Source organism: Talaromyces marneffei, chromosome 5 (assembly GCF_009556855.1).
Source record: "Talaromyces marneffei chromosome 5, complete sequence".
Taxonomy (NCBI): domain Eukaryota; kingdom Fungi; phylum Ascomycota; class Eurotiomycetes; order Eurotiales; family Trichocomaceae; genus Talaromyces; species Talaromyces marneffei.
Window position 1 is genome coordinate 3,061,463 of NC_072352.1, and position 23,698 is coordinate 3,085,160.

Below are 23,698 nucleotides of genomic sequence, written 5' to 3' on the forward strand. Positions count from 1 at the left end.
GGCAGCACGCGATGCAGTCTATGTTGAACGATTGAGGAACATTTTTCGGAGCTGGCATCTCGGCAGCGAATAACTTTTCTCGGCTCGGACCCGCCGATAGGTCAACCGATTACTATTTCTGCGATCCAGGGCCAAGCCTTCTTCACTACGAAATCTATAACTATACTGTGTACGTAGTAGATAAATGATTTAGGTATGATGTCAATGTATAATATGAGACTTTGTCTTCATACGTACGTACACCCAACGCAGTACTCGCTCTGTACAGACAGATTGAAACGCAAAAAGAATATCGACAAAGCGCAGTAAAAAATATCAGAAACAGCAAAAACGTCAAAAAAGCAAGACAAGAGACAAGGCAGAGGTCATCCCTTGACGCCTAACTGATTGTTCGCAACGAAACCGCAACCGTGCTATAAGATCAGGTCATAGGAAACTACCACCCGCAAACTGTTCCTTTTTGCATCGTAACTTCTAAGAATAAGTATCCATCGCTGTAGTCATTTGACTCGGCTTGTAGCCATGGTCAAGTATAACTCCCTCCATTTCCTCCCCATAAAATCCGTTGGCCGTAGTGCTCGTGTGGAGCGACTATGGCTCGAATATGATTCATTCAGCCATGACAATGTATCGTTAAGGCGTTACCAGCAGTCGAGGCTGAGACTCTCACAGGTATACAACACGAGTCTTTGTGTACGCAGACCGGTGTGGATGTCAACCTCAAAACTTCGAGACATTTACTGAGGCTTCTTGCCAGCAGCAGCAGGTCCAGCACCAAGGTAACGCTTCACATCAGAAGCCTCATAGACCTGGAAAGTCACGCCCTTGAAAGCCTCCCAACCCTGACGAACCTGAGGGGGGGTGTTCTGGTGGGACACCAAAGTATCAACGCGAGCAGTGAATCGAGTCACGGCGCTTTGAACAAACGAGCTCTGAGAGTAACGAGCACGGAAGAAGGCCAAGTAGATAACCAACAGGACCCAGCTACCCTTGGAGAAAGTCAAGGCGGAAAGGACGAGACGGAACAAAAGACCCAATTCGAGCGATGCAACGAGGTACATGCTAGAGTCGTAGTATTGCTTGACAAACTTGCCAATGGTCTCTGCGAGTGGTGACTGCTTGGCAGCTGGGCGGGAGCCGCCAGGAGAAGTCGGTCCGGTAGCTCCCTGGGGAACGGGCTGGAGAGTAGGCAGCAAGTATGTGCGAGTATAAGTGGCCACGTGGAAGACGGAGTAGACGCTGAAGGGAAGAAGGGCCAGGGGGATTTGGCGAGAGTAGAGCCACACAAGGGCCATTCCTATACCATATTAGCAATGATACAATTGCTGACGGTCCCGCCGAACAAGCGATGGCTTACCGAGGTACTGGACATTCTCATCACTCAACAACTTGACAGCAATCTGCAATGGAGAGCCAGACAACTTCCCACGAGCAATATACTGCTTATAAACCACAATTCCATAGGTAGCCGCGGCGGAAATGAATGCGAGACGATAGGAAATCTTGGCCCATCGGGAGTAATAGTTGAAGAAGATGTAGGACAATCCATATCGGAAGACGGATAAAAGGAGAGTCAAGTGTCTACGCAAGTCAGCTATTGTTTTCAATGTCAAGAGGTGTTCTTGATAGTCAAAAATAGGGGGTTATTGGGCTGCAATGATGAAATAATGCATTCGCTGAGGCTCAAGATAGTGATGGATAATATGCGGTGAGCATGTCTAACGTACCCTACGAACCAACCAAATCTACGCAGCGTGAAACAGTTAGCTGATAATCACAAGCCTCAAATCAAGTCATTGCATCCACAAGCCGAAACATACTGCAAAGTCTGGGCCAGAGCCTTGATTCTCTCGCCCAAAGGCAAGGTGGCCGGAGGTGGAGGAGCCATAGTAGCGGACACACAGGACGAGTGATATAGCAAAGAGAAAGAACAAAAGATTGTACTAATGGATATGTATTAAGACGACACAGGAAAGAGTCGATATCCTCGCTGATAGGATAGTCTATGTGAAACGATGGGTGTGGAAGTCGAGAGAGAGTAATTGTGGTGGTATCATGGATAATGGGCAGGACAATGTGGGAGGCTGGTTACCTTAGGCCGGCCAGATAAACTGCTGATTGGCCACTGCCAGCTCAACTTGCCAATCTGGCCCACTTCCGCCATGACGTCCTTTTTTCTAGATGAAACTATGTACTACAAAGACAGAAGTTAAACACAATATATGGTTTACTAGTAGACATTTTATTGAGCACCTAAAAGAAACAATAGACAATACAGCAGAAGAGAGGTATAGCAGGCCAAGAATTACATGACAAGAAGAGAATCAGAAAAAAAAGTGATTAGACACAGCATGCCCTCAACGAGCTTCCCACAAGAAAGAACCAGATCCCACAAGAAACAAGTTTTGTCTGCAGCACAGCTCTGAACATGCCAGTATCAATAATCTTCCTTTTAAAACAATCGGTTGGCCGATATCAAGTAGTCATTAGCAGAAGCTGGTAGGTGAAATAAGAGAAAGGTCAATGAGCGTAAGTGGTGGAAAACAGAAAAAAAGAAAAAGACACAACGAGTGAGCAGTTGAGTTAATAAAACAATCGAACATCGCATGTCTCCATGGCCAGCTCTCTCCGTAAGAATAACCCACGCCATTATTTAGGTCATCGCATTTCAGGAACGGTAGCAGCTTTTGTCCGCTCTTCCTAACTTGGGAATGTCTAGCGGAGGGAGAAACCTTTCCGCTTGCTTTCCTTTTCAAGGGGTCGCCCACTCTCAAGTCGAGCTTTCTTCTCTTCTAGATCTTGCCTCTGTCGTTCGAGTTGATCTTTCATCTCCCGATGGCGAGCGTATAGTTCGTCCTCGCTCTGCTTCAGTTTGCTCTCCTTCTCGCGAACCTTCTGCTCAAAGACCATCTTCATTTCGGCTTCCATCTTGGCAAGCTTCTGTTCGTGGAGAGCGCGCTCCTCCTCCTGCTTGACGGCAGGGTTGACCTCCTTGAAGACACTTGGGTCTTGAGCAACACCCATCTGAGTGAGCTTGTCGGAGCGGTAGTTCTCGTACAAGACGTTGTTGGTGTGCTCCTTGAGTTCCTCCATGTGTGTGCGGATAAGCATTTGACGAAGCTTGACGAAGTCGCAGTGCTCCTCGTTGTCAACTTCAATGACACCCCATGGGTAACGACGGCCGCGGACCTTGCGTCCATCGGGGGTGGTGACCTCGGCGTTAGCACCGACGACGGCGAAAGGAACCTTGGACATAATCTCCTGGTTCTCGGCAATGGTCTCTTCGTCATCGAGCTCGTAGCGGGGTCCCTCGAATATTTGGATCGAGTGGTATTGGATGTCGGCAAGGATCTAGGACATGTCAGCGCAAACCTTTAACGATTGTAAATCTGTGCTGCTTACTCTCTGCTTGAACAGTGCAATCTCCTCATCGGTTAGGGTATCAGCCTTGGCAATGACTGGGATCAAGTTGACCTTGGTGTGAAGGCGACGCATAACCTCAATGTCAAGAGGCTTCAAGGAGTGCCCAGTGGGCTGAATGAAGTAAACACAAGCATGGACGCGGTTGTCAACAATGTTCATACGGTTGACCTTGTTCTCGGCTTCCAAGTAGGCGTCGAATCGCTGCTCGATGTTCTCGACAATAGGTCTCCATGAGTCGTCGTTGTTGACAAAGTCACCGAATCCAGGGGTGTCCACAACAGTCAAACGAAGGCGGACACCGTTTTCTTCAATGTCTGCGCTAATTCCTTGAATAGACACAGTCTTCGGGATAATGTCGTGGCTAGGTCCCTTGCGTTCCTTGGGAGGGTAGAGAGAAGTGTTGAAAAGAGTGTTGATCAAAGTGGACTTTCCAAGACCGGATTCACCTACGCTCAGTTAGCCTGAGTCGATTCCAATCTATCCACGACATTTATACTCACCAACAACCATGACATTGAAGTTGAATCCTTTGCGGACACTCTTGCGGTGCCACTGGTTTGGCAGGTTGGCAAAGCCGACATATCCCGTTAACTTGCGGCGAACGACATTGCGCATGTCGGTGGCAGCCTGGGCAACAGCTTTGGGGTCCTTGGAGCTCACGGTTTGAGCGGTGCTAGCACCACCCATCGGGTTGCTTCGTTCGACATATGGTGAGGTGGCCTTGCTAGAGGTGCTGGGAATGGGCGAGGTAGGCTTCTCTCCGGGCGCGACGGCGGAACCATTAGTAGCTGGAGGTAAATCCCAGTTAGTAAACTCAGGTCGCTCCATATCGCTTTGCAATGAAAGTGAAGATGTTGATTGTGGCATTGAAAACACAGAGGTCTGGGGGATGGAGCTTCCGGTCGCGGTGCTGTAATGAGGTTCGTGGCCTTTAAGGTAGTCGGATCCCGACAGCCGGATTCTTCCCCCATCCAAGCTGGTCCGGCAATTGACCCCCACAACGCGATATCTGGAACTCGACATGATGCCAACCAATTGCATGGACAAAGCTTGTTTTGTAACCAACAGCGACAGTCCCCTGAAAAGTCTCGGGATCGAAGCATTCGAAAGAGCGACGGGTTGTGATGAGAATTGAATTGAATCTACTTACCCATTTTGTATGAAGAAGAGACTCCGTGAACGAACGTCGGGAAGGTGGGAACGGATAATGTGGAGGAAAGTGCTGGGTCGTTCCTGCCCGTATTGTTAATATCAGCTTCAAACAACTCCCAAGACACGTCTCAGGTTATTTTTTCTTGTTTCAACTTTCACAATGGTCATGGAGTAGAATAAAAGAACGTTTTCTTTATTTCTGTTGCGGGGAAGAATGGAGACGAAGGTCGAGATGAACGTACCGTGGACGAAGGTTCCCAGTCAGGAGAAGGGGAAGGACAACAGCGAAACGAAGGTGAGGTCCTTGAAGGAAAATAGACAATGTCCAAACAATTCAAGTACAAAAGAGCGCTGAGAAGGGCAACACTCAATCGTCCAAAGAGACAATTAGATAGAATAGAATTAAGAAAGGGCACCGGGAGGGAAAGAACACGAAGGAAAGAGTGAGGAAGGAGACAGACACAACTCAGGAGACTAACAGAAGTGTGTCTCTCAGTTAGTCTAGCCGCTAACAAGCTAACAAATTGTCTGGTGGTTTCTGGAGAGCAGCAGAGAAAGGGGCTTCCTGGTTGTCCTTTCCTGTTGGGAGCTAGCGTGTTTCTCCCTGGCCAATAAAGTGCGCCGTTGGCTCCAAGTCACGGGATAGTCATGGCAATTACGCTGGGTTATCTAAGTGCACGTCCCCGCTAAACTAACTAACTAAACTCAGTTAGTAAGTCAATGTCGATTCATCGTTGACATCCAACTAACTATATCAGTTCCCCCTGTTGTCTACTCATAATCACTAGGTGTATCCAGCTATTCTTCTTGCTTTCAATAGCTTGACAGATGACACCAATACAACCAGCTCTACACACTTCATTTGAAGCGGCTGTCTGTACCTGAACCTATGGAGTACAGAACTGGGATTTTATTGTTACCCAACCTCGGATCTATGTGTAGCACAGAACCCTGCCAATATGCAGCGTCCCATCTGAACGACGTGTCGCCTGTCGTTCTACGCTTAAATGATATCCGTTTGTACACTCTCTGTCGGGTTTGTTCTCTATGTCGAAACGACGATTTGAGATATGAATGAGTGAAATTGACAATTCTATCGACATGAAACACACAAGAATAAGTAAATTGAAACACAATGTTGAAGTGTTAGTATGATTCGATTTAATGAAGAGACTTTCAACACTTGCGATAATAGTCTAGTGGTTAGGACGAGTCGTTGTGGCCGACTAAACCCCTGTTCGATTCAGGGTTATCGCACACAAGCAAATCTTTTTGCCGCATCTACGTTTTTTACTGTCCCCCTTTCCTTGGCCATCTTTTTTGTATCGCTGTTTAGTTACTGTGAAACTGTAACTAACTAACTAAATGTCGGCTCTAGAAATGTACCCAAGGAAGTCCAGATAATATTAGCGTTCAGTACTATGATTCAGGGTTTGGTCGTATCCCGTGCTGAGGTGCGGGCTTGGGATTAGTGATTACTACGGAGTACAGACGCCCCAATGAAGCAGACACGGCAAGAGGAGTGAGCGGTTTGGTAGATGTGATAAATTTGCTACAGCGTTATATTTTGTAACTGGGTGTCATGAAGTTGGTAGATAGTGACAGAGTGGTAGAAGTACGGTTGGAAATGTATTACGGGGTATGTTTGGCAGCCCTGATACGAATCCTTGGTTTAAAAAAACGTGTTATCTTCACATTCATTGCTCATCTAGCTACCTAAGTGTCGTAAGTTTTGTAATTTATCGTCAAATTGGTTGTGCCATATGTATGCCACTATACCGCTTAGAGGCGAAAACGTCCCACAGGCGATAATAGTCTAGTGGTTAGGACGAGTCGTTGTGGCCGACTAAACCCCTGTTCGATTCAGGGTTATCGCAAGCACATTTCTTTTTTGCTGCATTTACGATTTATGTTTTCTTTTTGTTGGTCCTCCAACAGTTCCAATGATGACATGTAAGACCTTCTACTATTAAATTAGCAGGTCTACATGATGCTAGGGGTAATTTTATCCATAGTAAACTAGCAGGGACACGGCACTGCTTAGGGCACATATTTGGAATCGTACATGACATATACAGTTGGGTGCATAGTTGACACGCCGTTAATGCATGCGGCTGCTGCCTTTCGACATCAATCTCGAACATGTCTTAGAAATGAGTATCGCAGACTGGGTGGAGGATGTTTTTCTTTCTGTTGGGTTGTGGAACTGCTTGCTCGTGCCAGTACGTCGAAGATGAAGCCGAGTTACACGATAACGGGCCAGCCAGCCTTAAATGCGTTGGCTTTGCAGATTGTACGGTGTTCCAGTTAATACCAGGTAATCCTAGGAGAAGGACTTGGCTTGTGACAAGTGCATGCAATTGCTTGTCTACTTTTCGGGTGTTAGGTGCCCTTGATACATGTACCAGCAACCTGAAATTACATATGTAGGGTCCAAACTACCCCGGATATATATTGGGGGATGAGCATGTCGTCAGTAAACACAGTCTGCGTAGCTCAATCTTGAGCACATCACAAACAATTCCCACACTACTCGCCGAGACGAGAGACATATCCCTCATATACGTAGGTATCCATACTAAATCATACTCAGGAGAAAAAACCAAATACCCTAGAATATGCCCAAAAGTAGTCTGGTACATACATATGTATGTACAACAGCTTCAAGGGTTAATCCGGGTAAGCCTCGCCACTAAACCAGATTCGGCAATAGCCTATGATCAATTCGGTCGTTCGGGAGAAATTCCATCCGCTTCACGGAATCAAGAAAACCAAGACCATTAATCAGCGTCATCTTGTCTTTTTTCCCCTCTCTTTTTTCATCATATGCTCCTTCCCTCTCTAATATTTTGCGTTGTTATCCAATTCCTCCCACGGCTTATAGCTTAATTGACAATGTTCCGGCAATCAGCCGCCAGACGAGCAACTCTGCTCTTGCGCAGCAGCAGCGCCAAACCCAGCAGCACCAACACCATCACGAACCACATTGCCACAGCCCAGCGCCGCTTCGCAAGCACCGAAGGCAACACCTTCGTTCCTAACCCACCTTCACAGAAACGCCGCAGCTGGCGAAACCGCCTAGTCCGTCTCGGTCTGGCCGGAGGCGCCATCTACTTCTATAACACCTCAACCGTCTTCGCCGAAGAACCCACTCTCTCCCTGAGGCCGCAGCCATTGGATTCTGAAGATGCGCCGACTTTAAACACAATTGGGCAGAAAGTTGGTCTCAAAGCTCGCGATGAGCCCGCGCCGCATTCGACCGATGCACAGGTCGTGGATCCCCGTCAACAGCAGCAGGAGGGTGGCCTGGAGGGGTTAGAGGAAGAAGCTAAACACGAAGGCGCATTTAACCCCGAGACTGGAGAGATTAACTGGGATTGTCCATGTCTAGGTGGTATGGCATATGGACCATGCGGTGAAGAGTTCCGGGAGGCGTTTAGCTGCTTCGTCTACTCCCATGAGGAGCCCAAGGGCATGGATTGTATTGAGAAATTCAAGTTCGTCTCCTTCCCCCCTTTCGTCGAGGTGCAATGTACTAATATATGTTAATAGGGGAATGCAAGACTGCTTCCGCCTGCACCCCGAAGTCTACGGCTCCGAACTCCAAGAAGACGAAGTCGACGAACAACTCACCGAACAAATCGCCCAACGAGACCGCGAAGAACAAGCCATCAAGGCCCAGAAAGAGCAACAACAGGCCGGTCAACAAGAAGAAATCAAGATCGCAGACCCCGCAGTTTCAAGCCTAAACGAAGTTGAGAAACATGTCGAGACCGAAGAGCTGCGCAGAGCGAATGAAGCGGCCAAAGTCGCGAATCAGCAGGAAGAGGAACTTGTGCCGAGGGCGTGGCATGAGAGTGATGGGGAGACGAAGACGGAGAAATAAGTCTTCTATTATCTGTACAACGACTTTTCTTTATTATCTTCTGCCCCATGTCTTCCCTACAAAAGAGTCGTTTTCTATTCATCTCCCCTCTCTCCGTCCCTCTAAAGGATTGAAAATGTACCCTTTCTAGTTTGTGTGCTTCTTAGAACCATTTCTTTTGTTTCAGGGGACGGGGGACACTAATGCATCAGCGCTTTGTTATACTATAGTTGAGTTAGGTAGGAGGAATTAGAATTGGATATTGTATATTACCACAAAAACTTGTTGATATTTGGGTACATGATTCGGGTAAATGGAAATTATGTATTGTTTCTACGTATGTAGTTCATATACATAGACTATTGCTATTGGCATAATATCCCTGAATCTCATATCCTTTCTTCAATTTCGTCAACTGCTCCCTTCTCTTTCTCTCCTCTTCGTGTCCTCTCGCTCATATCTCCACAACCGGGAAATATCCCATCAACCTCACGCGGAGTATGTTGTACTCTTCAAATGTATGCAGGCATGAGCCTCGTACGGTATACAAGGACGTGATATAGGCACACAGTTGGTTATATCAACGAGCATCCTCGACTGGCTCTTGCTATACCTCCGGATAAAGTCTGGGCAAACCGGTGCGGCATCCCTGGGATTGAGGTACAGATACGTACGAGCATCTTAGCGACCACGGTTAGATCGATCAATAAATGGTCTAATTCAACGCGCGTGCTTCAAGTCCTGCGGATTGTCAATGATCGAAAATCCTAGAACAATCGGATTGTAAATTCTCACCAGTCAACATCACTCAACTGCAACTTCCGTGAACGAAAGCCCGGTCGATTCGACTTGTCCATCCTATTGTCACGCGACGGTCGTTTCTCTAAAGATATTACAGACGTCTTAGCATTTATACTCCTGTAAGGGTTCCTTAAGTTTTCTTTTTTATGGGTAATAATGGGGTCCTGGGCAATGATAGAGAGGCCTTGTTCACCTTCGGGTTGTTCCGTGTCTCCTGGGTCATAGCTCAAAACGAGGTTCTTGATGCGTTGCTGCTCCTCTCGGTCGGCCTGTTGCTGGGTTTTCATGGCAATGGCAAAACTGGAATCCGATGGCAACTCAATTGTGCGTGTCTAGACAGAAAAGTCAGTACAGATCCACGGCCCCGACATTTTCTCGTCAATCTAACCTGTTGCCGGTTGCCCTTCTTTGTCATAAGCGAGAATGCCATAGTGTTAGCTGGTTGTTGCGGCCTTTCTACCGACGTCTCGTCACTTGCTGTCTGTTCCCGGCGAGATGGTCGCATAGGAAGCGGTATGTCAAAGAGAGCTTTTCTTTCGAATCTGCGACCCTCCATACTTTCAGCCATCATTTTCTCGAACGCTCGATCAAAGTCGGCCTCGGCTTCGGGGTCCCTTTCTTCTTCTTGACGTGCAACAAAGATCTTCTCATCCTCTGAATCACTGTCAACGCCTTCACCATATTGGTCGATGCCGTGACTGAATGGTTCAGCCTCTTCGGCCGAGGATTGTCCATCGTCAATATCCGGAACCCCGTCCTCGTCAAGACCTTCCTCTCCATTAGCATCAGAAGAAATGGTTTCAACGTCATCATCATCTACTTCGATGCCTTTGTCACCGTCTTGAACCTTGTAATTTTGGGCAATTGCCTCGCTAAACAGTCGCCCGGCTTCTTCGATGTCACTTGCAATCTTCCACTGAGGGCGAACGAGCGAGTAGGTATCCTGCACCAAGAAGTCGACATCCATTGGCAGGGGGTCTTTGGTGAAGATGTAGTACTACAACTGTCAGCATATTGTTCATCATCGAATGACTATGGTTATCTACCTGAAAGTATGTGAGGAAGAAATCAAGCTTCTTCTTGGCCGAACCCCGGTCGAAGCAAACGCCACAAGTGTCAAGTATTGTGCAAACAAGACGGATGCGAAAGAAATCGTCCGGCATATCAAGGATATTGATCTTGCTAGGTGACGGGGTTCCATTTTCTAGCCAGCTTCGTCAGTATGCTGATGATTTCGATCACAAAAAATCGACATACCATGTCCAAATGCAACAATGCGGTACAGTGCATCGAAAATCACAGGAGAGTCGATCATCTTGTAATTGTAAAGCTCTCCGAGATACTTGACTTCTGCAACGCGCTTTTGGTTGAACTTGAATTCATTCAGTTCTAGGCCTAGGGTGATAGACTCCAGGACGTTATCCACCACACTAATAACGAATTCTTGGTGATAGCGGTATAGAGCACTAGCGAGAATGGCCAACAAGTGAATATTGCCGTACTTCACTTTATGTGGTCTGCTGAATACTCGTTCAAGGATATCAACAACCTATTAGAATGTTAGCATGGTTCAAGTCATCTTCATCTGGGATATCCACCTCTGACTCCTCCCAGTGAAGCTTCCTGATCGATTTCAGTATCTTGGTATAGTTGCGCTTGTTCATATCCAGATAGAGCAACTTCCGAATAAACAGCTCCATCGGTGACCGTTCCTTCTGCTGGATAGCAGGTCGCTCAGGAGGATCAACGTAGTACATAGCATTTTCGATGATCATTCGCTCCTGCTGACCCAAATGCGTAGCAGCTTTCTTCCGGCCAACAGTCTCCAGGAATGAGGACATTCTAGGCGATGTTTCCGGATTCCGTAAGAGATACCGTCCGCAGTTCTCAAGCAAGTTGCCCATTATCTCGATATTTGTGCGCGAAAAATCATCTAGGCACACCTTGAGACAGTGGAAAATGACATGCTCGGGCACGACGCCGAATTTGGTCAATTCAGTCAGGTACCGGATGTTGATCATTCTGACTTGTCCCAGGAACTCCTTTTGTTTGCGACGCTGCAGGCTTCTAAACTCCTCATCCAGATATGCGATCAATCCCTGAGGAATATCCGGCATGTGCTGTCCAAGGGTAGCCACTAAGCGGGAGTAAAGCGGCAGAAGATCCGTACGGCCTTTGGGAATATCCTGTAGAGCCTTGATAAGACGGTTTCGCGAAGCTTTGGAATTCAAGAAGCAAAAGTCCAACGCAAGTTGATCGACTTGATCTTTTGTCTGCAAATCCGGGAGCTTCACAAGCAGCGCATCTACTTGGGCTCCAACGGTTTTGTTGACAATTGCGACAGACTCGGTGTCTACTTCAGCAGCAGCTTTGGAATCTGCCGACACATCTGTATCTGCTTTCTCGGCGGTATCTTGTCCCTTTGCATGCTCATCAATGTCGCCCTTCTTTTTCTTACCATCCTCTAGGAGCACAGCGGGCACTTTGCCTTTGAGGTCCGCCAGGTTCTCGTAGAATCGTCGCTCTTCCTCATCTTCCCAGATACCTGCACCATCACCTTGCCCACGGAGGTATTCAGCAGTCTTAACGAGACCAATTCCTCCAGTTGTCGAAGCGTCAGCAGCCTCCTCATCGACCAAGCTAGGCATTTCCACGCCAAGAATTTCACACATAGCCTGAGTGTTTGCCACCAGCTTCTCATGTGCTTTGGATTGTTTTTCGAAATTTGCTTGTCGATCTTCGAAAATCTCGCCACTTTTAACGTACGCTTCGGCATTGCGACGGCTCTGCGCAGTGAGTGCTTTTTGGTCGCGAACAACGTGTGCTTTGACGTCCTCCAAGTATCGAGTCAGAATATTCTTGAAGCGCAATTGTAGCTTTTCGGATGCGAGCGGTGGCTCTACCGCGATGTCTCCGTTGGTCTCTTCAGGCTGAATACCACCCTCTGTGGTGGCGGTGGTAGTGCCGTCTATATCGACAGTCTTGCGCCCTTCTTCAACGGCCTTGACGCCCAAGATATCCCAGCTGAATGACTTGACGAACAGGACAGCAAGAGGGAGGTTCGTATGGTCCCTATCGTGGCCCAAAAGATCCTTCAAGACCTCCAAAGGATACGGATCAGATTCCTTCTCCGCATCCCCTTTAGCAGCAGATTTGACTCTCGATGGTCCATCCAAGCTCTTCCCACATGCACTCGAACTCGCATCTTTGTTTTTCGCACCAAGATCGTCCGGACGCTCGATGTCATCCAGTGTTTTCAAAACCGCAACAAGCCACAACTCCGTCACCACCTTGAGGAGAATCCGATGTCTCGATAATCGCTCCTTCTCCTCCCTCTCACGGACATCCTGACTAAGCGCTTTCAGCTGCGATTTATCTGGCGAACTCAATCCACGTCCCAGTAACCATCCGATCTGTTTTGTGAATTCATGAGGACCGAACCGCTGATGCAATGCGCTTACGATCTCGACTCCGGCGGCGACCTCACCGGGGGACTTTAACTTGCAGAGACCTTCATAGCACGCCGAGAGAATTTCCGAAAGATACTTGTGAAGCGAGAGCGTGCGGATATCGGCGATAAAAGTGGCAAGCGCAGAAGCTGAAATGCCCGTGCGGAGACGTTTGATGAAGGCGGTGTTTTTCTTGAGTGATGAGTCTAGTGACTTGCTAACTTCGAATATATCTATAATAGACATTTGTTAGAGAACGTACTGCGACGTAGTAACGTATCACAAAACATACCACTTTCTCCAGCCCACGCTCGTTCATTCAGATCGCGGAGCTCCCCTAGATTCAAACAAGTCAGAAACAACAAAACCAAAGAGTTTGCAAGTAGCGATAGAAGGAAACTAAAATACGCTTTCTTCTTTGATCCATAACTCAGCGCAGTTAGCGACGCATGGAGTGCTATTCCAGCGGACTTTCAACCGCTCGATTCGATCGAACTTTGGTGGAGAATAATTGTATACGGTACCGGTAAATGACGGTGTTCGTTAGGTTTGTGGTTGATATCAACTCCAGGCGGGACGAAATTGCCAAAGCCAAGCTTCATGCCACATTGGAGTTAGTGGAATGTTGAATTTTGGCAGGAATTCTCGCGTTGAATTGGTCTTTTTCTAGCAACAGAGCACAAAGAGTGAGCGCTGCTGTGAGGTAGTCAGATCATTGCGGGCATTTTGGAGAGTTGCCGTCGATTGGGAAAGTGGGCTGGCCACTAACAAATCTCGGCGGTCGGCGGTGCTTTCCTTTCCACCAAGTTAACTGACTTTGGGTGAAGAAACTGGTGGAAGATAAAGAAGTATCATTATTAAATATTTAAATATAAATACATACATACATACATACAGTTGATATGCAATAAGGAAGCTTGGCGAAATACATAGTTTCATGCTGTTTCTATCAACTACTCCGTCGCTACTTAGAGTGCATCTATCTTTAGATAACTCGGTCCACCACATACACCAGCAGCGCCAGTTGATATATTCATACAATTTCTTCTTTTTTTTTTTTTTTTTTTTTTTTTTTTTTTTGCAATAAGCATTGGTTCCAAGGCAGTCAAGAAACCACACGTGTAATAACAAAGACTCGAACCACGTGATGACGTCAGTTCTGGCAATAGTCAGAGCTTCGAATGGGATATAACAAAAGACACATCGGGCAACTCAAACAAAATAAGAAAGACAACAGTCCTATACAACATTAATACATCAAAGGGCGTGCAGAAACAATAAACCTCGCAGCGGGACAAAGCGCCTCAGATCGGAGAAAGATGCAGGGTTAGGGCCAGGGCCCTCGCAGCGCTATGCGATAAACGTCTGACAAGAAGGAGAAAAAGGGAATTTTGTAATATGTGACAAGAATATAATCCGATAAGCGTTTCGACATTTGCAGCGGTTTGACTCGTGCATCATTTGGGTTTTCGCCAGTAGTATTGCTGTGCTTTTGGTCAGTATGGAAAATATGGTTAAACGTGATTGAGGACGGTGACTAACCTTGTGTTGTTTTCTGCAGTTCCGCAAGCCAGGTTTGCGCAGATCGTTGACAACAGCCTGTCGACGCATTTCGTCCTCATCATTGTCCGGAATATAGTAAAATTCGCTTTCCAGAGCCTTTCCAGCAGCATCTTTTCCTTCACGAATAACCTCACCAATGCATTTTGAATCCTCGAGGATGGTTCTGACTTCGTGACGCGTGAAGCGTTCTACTGGGTTGGAATTAGATTTCCAGAGAGAAGCCGGCAAGTTTTGGAGAATAGTGGACAGAGGAGTTGAAGATAGACGGGAAAACGCGAGTTGATTAGCGGCGTGGTTCTGAATGGCGGCAATAGCTGCGGCTCTTCGCTCATCGATCTTTGGTTTCTCTTCTGGTTCCTGTTCCTTCTCCTTTTTCTTTTCCTGTGCCTCCTCTGTTTTGATTGCTACCGGCTGTGGCGGGGGGTGTACTGAACGAAGAGGTTCTGGTTGAGTACGAGGACGAGCAACCCGTGTTGGAGAATCACCAGCACGGAACTGAGCCATACGCGGCAAGAGGTTTTCACCAAAGGGACCAAAAGAATGAACAATGGGATCGTTTTCTTCGTCATGGTCAGAAAAGTCCTCGAATGTGTCTGATAGCTGGCCCAAAGCACTGCGATGCGAGTCATTCAAGCTGTGGTCAAATGTTGTGGTAAGAGACGCGTTAAGTGTCTTTGCTTCTCTATTGGCAGGCGTTGGGGACAAAGGTTCATCTTCATAGATCGATATCGTGCTATGTAATCGACTCGGGCTGAGCAAAGGCGATGACGGAGGTATACGGTTTCTGGCTAGAGGTGAAGGAGAAGTAGGCGACACGAGACGAGGTGCTTCTTTGATAGGACTTTGTTGAAGGTCACAACGCGACTTGTGAGGAGAACTTGCGTCCCAAGCAAGCTCAGGCTCGGTCGAACACGAGTCTTTGCGATCGTTTCGAGGCCACTGAACCAAAACCCGAGCATCGTGCACGTCGATCATGATATCAGCATCTTTGATATCAGATGTGAAAGTTTTGCCCTTGGCCAAATCGTATGTTTTCCCCTGGCAGTGCAATTTGACTCCGTTCCAACCCGTGCACATGATCTCGACGCGGTCACGATCGAAGGGGTTGCCGGCAGGCTTGTACGTTGCCTTCACATGAACGCGTGATATTAGTCGATTGGCAGAGAGCTGATGGTGGCATGACGCGCTCGATCTTCCCATGAGCAAAGATTCTCCAGACTCGGGAAGCATCAAGGTAGGGACGGTGGACAATGGGGCGCGTTCAGTGGTACTCGACGAGAAGACGCTACGCTGAAGTTTTGGTCGAGCCATGGACATATGAGGAGGAGACGAGGACATGATATGGGTTGAAGAAGTTGGCACTGGGGTGGGATAATCTCCTGCATCTCGTGCCATTCTCTTTTGAGGTCGAGGGAGGGCCGGTGACGAGCTCAGAAGCTCGAAGGCGGGCAGCAACGAAGCAGGACGTTTGACGCCTGCCGTAGGGCCGACGCCGTTCATCGTGGCCCTAGGAGGAGATGACTCCATGGTTGTATGGAGGGTGAGGGGTTTCCTAGTAAGCAGCTGTGGGTGGGATTGATTATTGATTACAGTCGAGATCTTTCCAGGGTCGTGTTCAAGCACGTCGAGGTTGAAAGATTGCACATAAAAAAGAACGTCGACGACAACTGAGGGGAAGTAGTAACTAAAAGACAATAATGGTATAAAGAAAGTAAATACCCAAGGAGGCTGGTATCGGAAGACGAATTGGTCAAGACCAACGACAGTCAAGGTACAACCATGAAGGAAAATGTGGGAGGGTTTTCTAGGAAGGAATGTGCTGTGGTGGTGGTAGTGCGTCTCGTCTCGTTCAGACCGCGGATGTGCACGCTTTGGCAGGCGCTTCACGCTGTGCCCGCTCCGAGACGCGTTGAGCAGGCGCCAACCAAGTCTCCACTGTCGTTCCTCGCGCTATAACGAGCTAGGCTGGCTTAAATCATTGAGAATTTGGAGGCGATAAATGCATTCATGCCAATTATTTAGTGGGAGATTAGTTTAATCACTGCAGAGCAAACGGCAGAGCAGCAGCCTCCGAAATTGACTGCAAGGGAGCTATACAGCAAGACATCATCCTACTTATGAGTACAGCCAGCAGAGACGCGTCGATGTCGAAAAGTCACGTGCTCCCGTCTCGACTTCCTGCACTAGCCCGTTTGGGAAGTTGTCGTTTTGGATGGAAGAGAGTGTAAATTTTTACATCGACACCTTTGCATGTAAGGGATTAGGTGGAATTGTTTTGAAATGGGAGATAAATGAATGATATAAATAATAGTCTTGTGTGAGACCAACAATTTGACGCGATTGGTGATAATTGCGCGGAGATTTCGAATTTTGGAGGTTGTACGAAATTAGCCCTAACTCGAGGCCGGGATATATATCTCTGAAGGCACCCTTCGAACTGACTTGACCCTGGAATGGATGAAAATTGATATCAACCAACTGACGAGTTCCCCTACTGTTTATGCCCAAGGTTATCATCCCATTGGTACATGCCAATGGAAGCTCCCATAGATGGTTGCAATATTCTTTCAAGTATACGTAACTACGCAGTAGAACATTGCGAGATCTACGGCATTCACGCCTGTCAGGAATCTTCCGACTCAAATCACCCGGTCAGGCTCAAAGACTGCACTGGCGGTGATCAAACTGATTTAAGTACACGAGGAAAATTAAACAATACCAAAATATTCCACAGTTACAACAAAACAGATACCTGAAGCAACAAACACAGAAACGACGGTAGTCTGGAATTCTCGGCACAGGTATGGTATCCACGAAGCATTGATGCAATTACTGCCAAGACAGGAATGACACTGAAAGAATCAGACACAGAATGCCTAGCAAGTATGGATTGATTATAGAGTGGCGTATACATCAACGAAGTAACCTGGAACCGACTACCGACAGTACGTAGAATGAATGATATACGAAACTCTTTTATTGCGACAAACTACATGCAAAATGACAAAGCATCCAAGATAAATATAAAGGGTATAAATCAACACGAATCACGTCACTTTTGGCTTCCGATGAGAGACGTCCATGATTGCTGCAACAAGCTGGCTGTTTTCGCCTTTCGGACTGTCGTGCGCAGCCGAAATGAAAGAAATCACAATGTAAAAGGTGCTGCAATTGCGGAAAAAAACATCTTGACAAAAAATAAAAAAGGAAGGCTTGACTTGAAACGGTCAAGCCTCAAAAGAAGGGGGAAGTAAATTCAGAGAAATGAAAAATCACAACCAGGATGGGCAGCGCAAAGTTGTTCAAGCTGACAAATGGAGAATATCGTCAGGTATACAAGACATGGGTCTTCTCAAATTCACACAAGAGTAGACAAAGAAGGAAGGCGAAATAATTTACATTGAGACGAAATATGTGTCGCAAAGTCATACTGCACCAAGTACTCCACTCGTCTAGTACAAGACAAGGGTGGCGCTGCTACCGTTAGCAATGCTAACAGTGCAGCCAGATGAGCTGTCACCGCCAGTAGACTTGTAGGTCCTAGCACTAGCGTCCCAAGAGCACTGCGAGCTGGCACCCTCATATCTGACGTTGAATTCGAGGAGAGAGCTAGTGGTGGGTGTGTTGGGGAAGATGGAGGCGTAGGTCAAGCCGCCCTTGTAGCCGAGACCCAAGTTCATGGGTGCCCAGTTACCAAGAGTAGGCTCACTGGCAGAACCCCAAGTGCAAGCCGATGACACGTCGGCACCGGCAGGGTTGATGTAGTACTGAGCCGAGGTGGACTTTCCTTGCCACTGGTAGTAGGTATCTCCATCGGGATTGGCAAGCTGAATGGTTTGTCCGGGGCTGACACAGGATGGGAGGGTTTCACTCTCAGTACCTTCAAGATAGGTCAGTTTCATGCGCGTCAGGATTATATATTTCGGGATCGGCGCGGGACTTACCAGGGTAGTCAGTACGGCAGATGCAAACAGTTTCCGAAAGGGTGTTCTTGACAGACAAAGCCGGAACACCAGCAATACAGAGGGTCTCGTATTCGGGGTTGGTTCGGACCAACTTCCCACCAGAGCACTTGATTCCACCAACGGACTGACCGGTAGCACCCTGGGTCACGGGCCATTGGGACTTCAAGTAACCTTCAGGACATTGGTAAGAGCAGAAAGCACCCTCTGTGCAAGACTCGCCAGTAACAGCGGTCACGATGTTCTCAACGAGAGTCTGGAGGGAGTTGAAAGTAGGGTACTGAATACCACTCCAGCCTCCAAGGCCGTGGAAGTCAAGAGGAACCGCACCGTACTTGGAAGGGAAAGTATCACAGCTGAGTTCACCGTCAGGGAAAGGGGCATCAACGCCAGTGGCACCGCTAGAGCTGGGAGTTGTGGTAGCAGCAGGGGTACTGCTAGTGGTGGACGTGGTAGAGGTCGAGCTGGTCGTAGGAGCAGCTGAAGTAGTAGGCTCTGCGGAGGTGGTCACTACTGTAGAGCTAGTGGAGGAAATAGAAACTGTGGTTTGAATGAACTCGGCAGCCTTGACGGTGAGACTGGTGCTGGTAGTCGTTGCGCAAGCACCAGAGGGAGCGCCGTTAGCCCACTTGAAGTCGCCGTTCTTGATGCCTTGGCAAACGTCGGCGTAAGGGACTGGCGTTCCGTCAAGCTGGTAGACAGTCACGACTTCGTCGATAGTGGAGGTTGCGACAGTATCACGCTTGTGGGCATGGTGGTGGGCGTGGTGGTGACCCTGGGCTGAGGCCAGCGTGCCCGCAGCAGCGATGGCGATGGTCGCAGAGAGCTTCATGGTGACTGCGATCGTAGATAATTGAACGCGTTCCTTCGTGAATTGAGTCAAAGAGAAATTGGCTATAACTATGTCAAGCAAAACTGTTAGCAGCTGTTTATCGCAAACATGACCCGATCCTTCTTTTCTGTTCCTGGAGATCAAAAGCAGGCCAACACTGGATTGACAGGGCTAATCCTTCGATTCTCCGCCTCATCCCAATTCAGGTATGCAGCCATATATGCATGCAACTCCGGACCAGACCAAACCCAACCGAGGGACAAGGGCGCACATACAGATGCTTCGTAAGCGCAAACAGAGGCAATTGACGGTGTTGACTGTTGTTCGTCTACTGAATTCTCGTCAAGAGCAGACAGGTGATGCGAAGTGAGAGCGAGGAGTGAAATCACTTGAGCGAAAGAGAAGTTTCCTAACGAATGTAATAGAGAGTGCAGGGACTCTCTGGGTCAGAGGGAAACTCGAGCGTTCGGTAACACAAGAAATTGAAGGAGCGTGGGAGGAGTGTGGATGAAGAGAAGGAAGGGGTGGATTGTTAGATAAACAGTTTATTTTGCTAGGGGGGCCAGTGTGGACATGGCGGGCTTGCAGAGTGCAGACGGGAGCCAGGGGTGCGTGGTAGTGCTTTTGCCCCATCTCTGCGGCGCCTTTTAGCCTCTGTTAGTTTTCTGCTAAGAACTCTCGCTAGACTGCTTTGTGCGTAGTCTGTACTAGTGTATTACACGTGTACACACATTAAGTACTCGACCCGCCCCTTCCCTCCATGTAAAAAATAAAAAACGGTGTAATCTTGCTCTGTGCCTCAGAACACCGAAGCCCACACCTAAGACTTCAACGTGATGATCCGATTTCTGACTGGCCAGATCCTGAATGGCAGTAATAATTTGCAGGCCAACCACAACCCATAAAAACGACCAAGTGGAGGATAGACTAGCCATATCAGGCAGGTATGTCCGCCGGCATGGTATTTGCAAAGGGATCTCCTACAAGAACAAGAGCCACAATAGGAGACAGCCGTGGCTGCGCTTGGTTCGGCTTTGCCTGTTCCTGACAAGAGCCCCACGTCTTAGTGTCTGCTGGAAATTGTGCCTTGGCCCACTGACCAATCAGCAGCCCAAGCACCACGCAAGTGTGCTTGGATGGTGGGCTCAACCGGCCAATCCTCTTGCCGATCCTCTAGCGTTCTTTTTTCTTACATATTGTCCCGAACTTTCTTCTCTTCGACGCGTAATGTAATATGCATTACGGTGCCGGTACACTCTACTACTGTAGTATACAGGAGTTGAACTCCGCAGAGTACAAGACTCATACTATAGTACGTTATGAAGTCTTCGTCTCATCTTTCTATCCCAGAGAGGTTTCAGCAAGGCATTATAGCCCAGTAACACGGGATGACCCCTCTGCTCGCCTCCCCCAGCACCGTCTTAAATCAGTAATCCTTCCGTAGCAGAGTTGTCCCTCTGCCTTGCCTGCAAGTCATTTCAAATGATAACTCCAATTGAGATTTGCTGGACTAGCCTGCTAGGCATACATGGCATGTAGCGTCCTACGTGGATAAGCGGGGAACTCTTTATGAATTTCATTCAATTCAGAGGTCTAAGAGTGGTGAGAGACGAAACGGTGCCTACGCTAGTCGTCCTTGGACCTTCAAGTGAAATTAACTAAGTTAAGTTAGTTAGTTAAGTTAGTTAGTTAAGTTAGTTAGTTAACTAGTTACTCTCCGTACAGCGTACGTAATCTTACGAAAGGAAGTTAATATCCGGCCAACGTCTCCAGCCCCCGTCTGCAAAGCCTCCATTACGCCATTGTCTCACCATCCAACACATGCCACATGGATTAGATCTTGCAACCAACGCTTATGATGCTGACTACAATAACCTCAATGTCGGAGGGTATTTGAGCAGTACGGACGACATTGATATACATCCTGTACGGAGTACGCCGTTATCGTAAGATTTGTCCGATCGACGCCTTCCATTCGCACCTAGTAGGAAGTCTAAAATATGAGTCGATGTGCGATGTAATACAGAGTATGGACCTTGGTACTGGTTGGATAGTGCAGTCGCTCAAAATCATACACTACAAGTGCCAATCATCAATACCTTATCATGCCGTGATAACCCCCGTAGTCACAGCACGGAGTCCTTCGTTCGTGTAACGGAGCACTTTCAAATTACTTTGCCAGAATTCAGATCCCTGAAGTTCAGCGAGCGGTAGAACTATCTGGTCTGCCATGCGCTGGTAAAATAGGAATACGCTCACTTTTCTAGATCAGCTGTGCCATTCTGATACTTTGTGCCACCTTTCCAGTACAATCATCCCATTGAGAAAAGAAGAATCGCGGTGTAAGCCGAGAGAATCCCACGACAGCCCATGACGGCGCACACCTCACTATCCAAAGCCTGAGCCATTCGTCAACTGGGTCTTTCGCCTTGAGACTCCGGGGTCTGGGTAATGCTAATCGTGGGATACAGGTGGTACGTAGCATGCAGGAATTTGTTGTCGATAATCAGGCGAGCACTGACAGTTGAAGAAAGACGATTTTAGAACTAACCGTGTCCTTGTCGAATCATAAAGATTATGAAAATATCAGAAACTGAGCCAGCCACAAAGCATCATACGTTGGATCATGAGGAGGTGAAACTAACTAGGATCCACTAGCGTCGTACTGTGATAAATTGCCTCTGCTATGACCCGTTTGATGCCTGATTTCTGCGGCTCTCATTTCAGGGTTTATATCATGTGACATCTAGAACACGTGATATATAAGTTATTCCAAAATAAGTTAGCAATTTGATAAGGTCCAACTAACGTGGGGATATTTGGCGGTGAGCAGTTACCGCCAATCAATAATGAAGAATGACCGGCAGAGAGACCCGCTTTTGATGCCAAGCCAAGTCAGTGATTTTTTTTTTGGCAGGCTCGATCAAGAAACTTCCAGTTTGAACGAGTTTTGATAGTATTAACAACCACAAATCAGACAAAATGCCTGCAGCAACACAAGCATTGACCACGAAAGTGACATCGGGGACTCCCTACCAACTTGATGACAACCAGGTAAATTGATTCCGAGTTCGCGTCACATTTGAATACTCTTGCTTATCGCTTGTTAAACAGGTACTCCGAGCCTCGAGCGCACTTCTTCGTCATATCAAGTCTGAACAGAAAGACCAAGAAGAGGCATCAACGAAGAAAACATTGATTGGCGACGACGATGATGAGTCGGATGCTGAAGGATCCCCTTCCACCAGTGAATTAGTATGGCTGGTCATTACAACGAAGAAGCATGTGGTCGACAAGAACCGCCTGAAGCCTAGCAAAATCAGCATTCCCAATTCCTTGAACAAGTCTTCCTCTTTGAACATATGCCTTATCACCGCCGACCCACAGCGTTCCGTTAAAGACATCATCGCTGATCCCGCCTTTCCATCTGAGCTCTCATCTCGTATCACCAAAGTTATCGGTCTTACGAAATTGAGGGATCGTTATAAGAGCTTCGAGAGCCGACGACAGTTGCTTTCTGAACACGATGTATTCTTGGCTGATGACCGAATCATTATGCGATTGGTCGAGACCCTAGGAAAAGTCTTCTATCAGTCAAGCAAGCGACCAATTCCTATCCGTATCGAGCAGATCGAGAAGGTCGACGGCAAACGCGTGAAGAAGGATCCCAAGAGCAAGCCGTCCAAGGATGAGCGCAAAGCTAGCTTTGCACCTCTACAGGTTGTCGCAAAAGAGATTGAGAAGGCCTTGAACTGTGCGCCTGTTTATCTTGCTCCATCGACTACGACATCAGTACGTGTTGGATCTACCAAATTTACGCCAGAGCAACTTGCAGAAAATGTGAAGGCAGTTGTCAACGGTTTGACAGAAAAGTTCATTACAAAAGGCTGGAGGAACGTCAAAGCTATCCACGTCAAGGGAACCAGCACAATGGCTTTGCCCATCTGGCTCGCTGATGAGCTGTGGTTGGACGAGACAGATGTTCTAGAGCAGGAAGAAGAGAAGAAGGCAATTGAGAACGACAAGAGCGGCAACAAGCGAAGAAACCCCGAAGAAGACGATGCCGCCCGGGGACAAAGCAAGAAGACAAAGAAGATCAAGGCGGCGGCGGACGAGGATGAGGTTTCCCTCAAAGAGAAGCTCCAAAAGCGAAAATCACAAGCTCTTGACGAGGGAAAGGCTCCTGTTAAAGCTACAAAGAAGAAATAATCATTCGGCTCTATGTAATGATCTGGTGTTTGCATGGGTTCTACGGCGTCCAAAATTTCTCTATGATTTTTGGTTTCTTGGTTCAGTTGTCTGGCTGTTCGCATCATAGAAGTCCTTAGTTAATTGTATATGATTTTTATGCTTCAGTTCACTCCGAATTATTGAAGTAGAGTAATTTCCATGTACAAAACAGCCCTCGAGATTGTCTCTTTAGTGAAATTAATTCACTTATAGCCGAGGCGCGGGAATCGTCGGTCTCAGGGTCTCTACCATATCGGTCTTGGCCAGAATAACCGGCCGCATGCCACCGCGATCTCTTGCCCGCTTTTTCTCATATCGTCACCGACCACCTCTAAGCTTGCGCTGTGTTGCAGGACAACTCAAAACACCACTGTCAGTGCTGTTGGCCATTTGAAGGACCAACAATTGCACATTCATAATT

At 47.6% G+C, this 23,698-nt stretch overlaps 7 protein-coding genes and 2 pseudogenes across 9 annotated transcripts; 4 read left to right on the forward strand and 5 right to left on the reverse strand.

The window, feature by feature from the left end:
• Positions 1-737: 737 nt before the first annotated feature.
• On the reverse strand, positions 738-1,888 carry EYB26_007424 (uncharacterized protein; the record flags this gene model as incomplete). The annotated part of the gene is made up of 4 exons (XM_054266693.1): positions 738-1,297; positions 1,358-1,581; positions 1,728-1,745; positions 1,821-1,888. 4 exons carry the CDS (start codon positions 1,886-1,888, stop codon positions 738-740), a joined length of 870 nt encoding a protein of 289 aa, XP_054122668.1.
• Positions 1,889-2,715: 827 nt separating this feature from the next.
• Positions 2,716-4,577, reverse strand: EYB26_007425 (uncharacterized protein; the record flags this gene model as incomplete). Its single annotated transcript, XM_054266694.1, has 4 exons — positions 2,716-3,351; positions 3,403-3,869; positions 3,924-4,211; positions 4,574-4,577. 4 exons carry the CDS (start codon positions 4,575-4,577, stop codon positions 2,716-2,718), a joined length of 1,395 nt encoding a protein of 464 aa, XP_054122669.1.
• A 1,183-nt stretch (positions 4,578-5,760) lies between these two features.
• On the forward strand, positions 5,761-5,832 carry EYB26_007426 (annotated as a pseudogene). Its single transcript has one exon. The product of its transcript is annotated as a tRNA-OTHER (tRNA).
• Positions 5,833-6,380: 548 nt separating this feature from the next.
• EYB26_007427 lies at positions 6,381-6,452 on the forward strand (annotated as a pseudogene). The gene has a single exon. The product of its transcript is annotated as a tRNA-OTHER (tRNA).
• Positions 6,453-7,470: 1,018 nt separating this feature from the next.
• On the forward strand, positions 7,471-8,461 carry EYB26_007428 (uncharacterized protein; the record flags this gene model as incomplete). Its single annotated transcript, XM_054266695.1, has 2 exons — positions 7,471-8,072; positions 8,128-8,461. The coding sequence occupies 2 exons, from the start codon at positions 7,471-7,473 to the stop codon at positions 8,459-8,461; spliced, it is 936 nt and encodes a 311-aa protein (XP_054122670.1).
• Positions 8,462-9,174: 713 nt separating this feature from the next.
• Positions 9,175-13,117, reverse strand: EYB26_007429 (uncharacterized protein; the record flags this gene model as incomplete). Its single annotated transcript, XM_054266696.1, has 8 exons — positions 9,175-9,181; positions 9,236-9,573; positions 9,630-10,238; positions 10,288-10,445; positions 10,499-10,790; positions 10,840-12,923; positions 12,983-13,027; positions 13,099-13,117. The coding sequence occupies 8 exons, from the start codon at positions 13,115-13,117 to the stop codon at positions 9,175-9,177; spliced, it is 3,552 nt and encodes a 1,183-aa protein (XP_054122671.1).
• Positions 13,118-14,147: 1,030 nt separating this feature from the next.
• Positions 14,148-15,780, reverse strand: EYB26_007430 (uncharacterized protein; the record flags this gene model as incomplete). The annotated part of the gene is made up of 2 exons (XM_054266697.1): positions 14,148-14,174; positions 14,233-15,780. The coding sequence occupies 2 exons, from the start codon at positions 15,778-15,780 to the stop codon at positions 14,148-14,150; spliced, it is 1,575 nt and encodes a 524-aa protein (XP_054122672.1).
• A 1,925-nt stretch (positions 15,781-17,705) lies between these two features.
• EYB26_007431 (uncharacterized protein) lies at positions 17,706-19,047 on the reverse strand (the record flags this gene model as incomplete). Its single annotated transcript, XM_054266698.1, has 2 exons — positions 17,706-18,133; positions 18,198-19,047. The coding sequence occupies 2 exons, from the start codon at positions 19,045-19,047 to the stop codon at positions 17,706-17,708; spliced, it is 1,278 nt and encodes a 425-aa protein (XP_054122673.1).
• Positions 19,048-22,029: 2,982 nt separating this feature from the next.
• On the forward strand, positions 22,030-23,256 carry EYB26_007432 (uncharacterized protein; the record flags this gene model as incomplete). The annotated part of the gene is made up of 2 exons (XM_054266699.1): positions 22,030-22,101; positions 22,162-23,256. 2 exons carry the CDS (start codon positions 22,030-22,032, stop codon positions 23,254-23,256), a joined length of 1,167 nt encoding a protein of 388 aa, XP_054122674.1.
• Between the last annotated feature and the right edge of the window lie 442 nt (positions 23,257-23,698).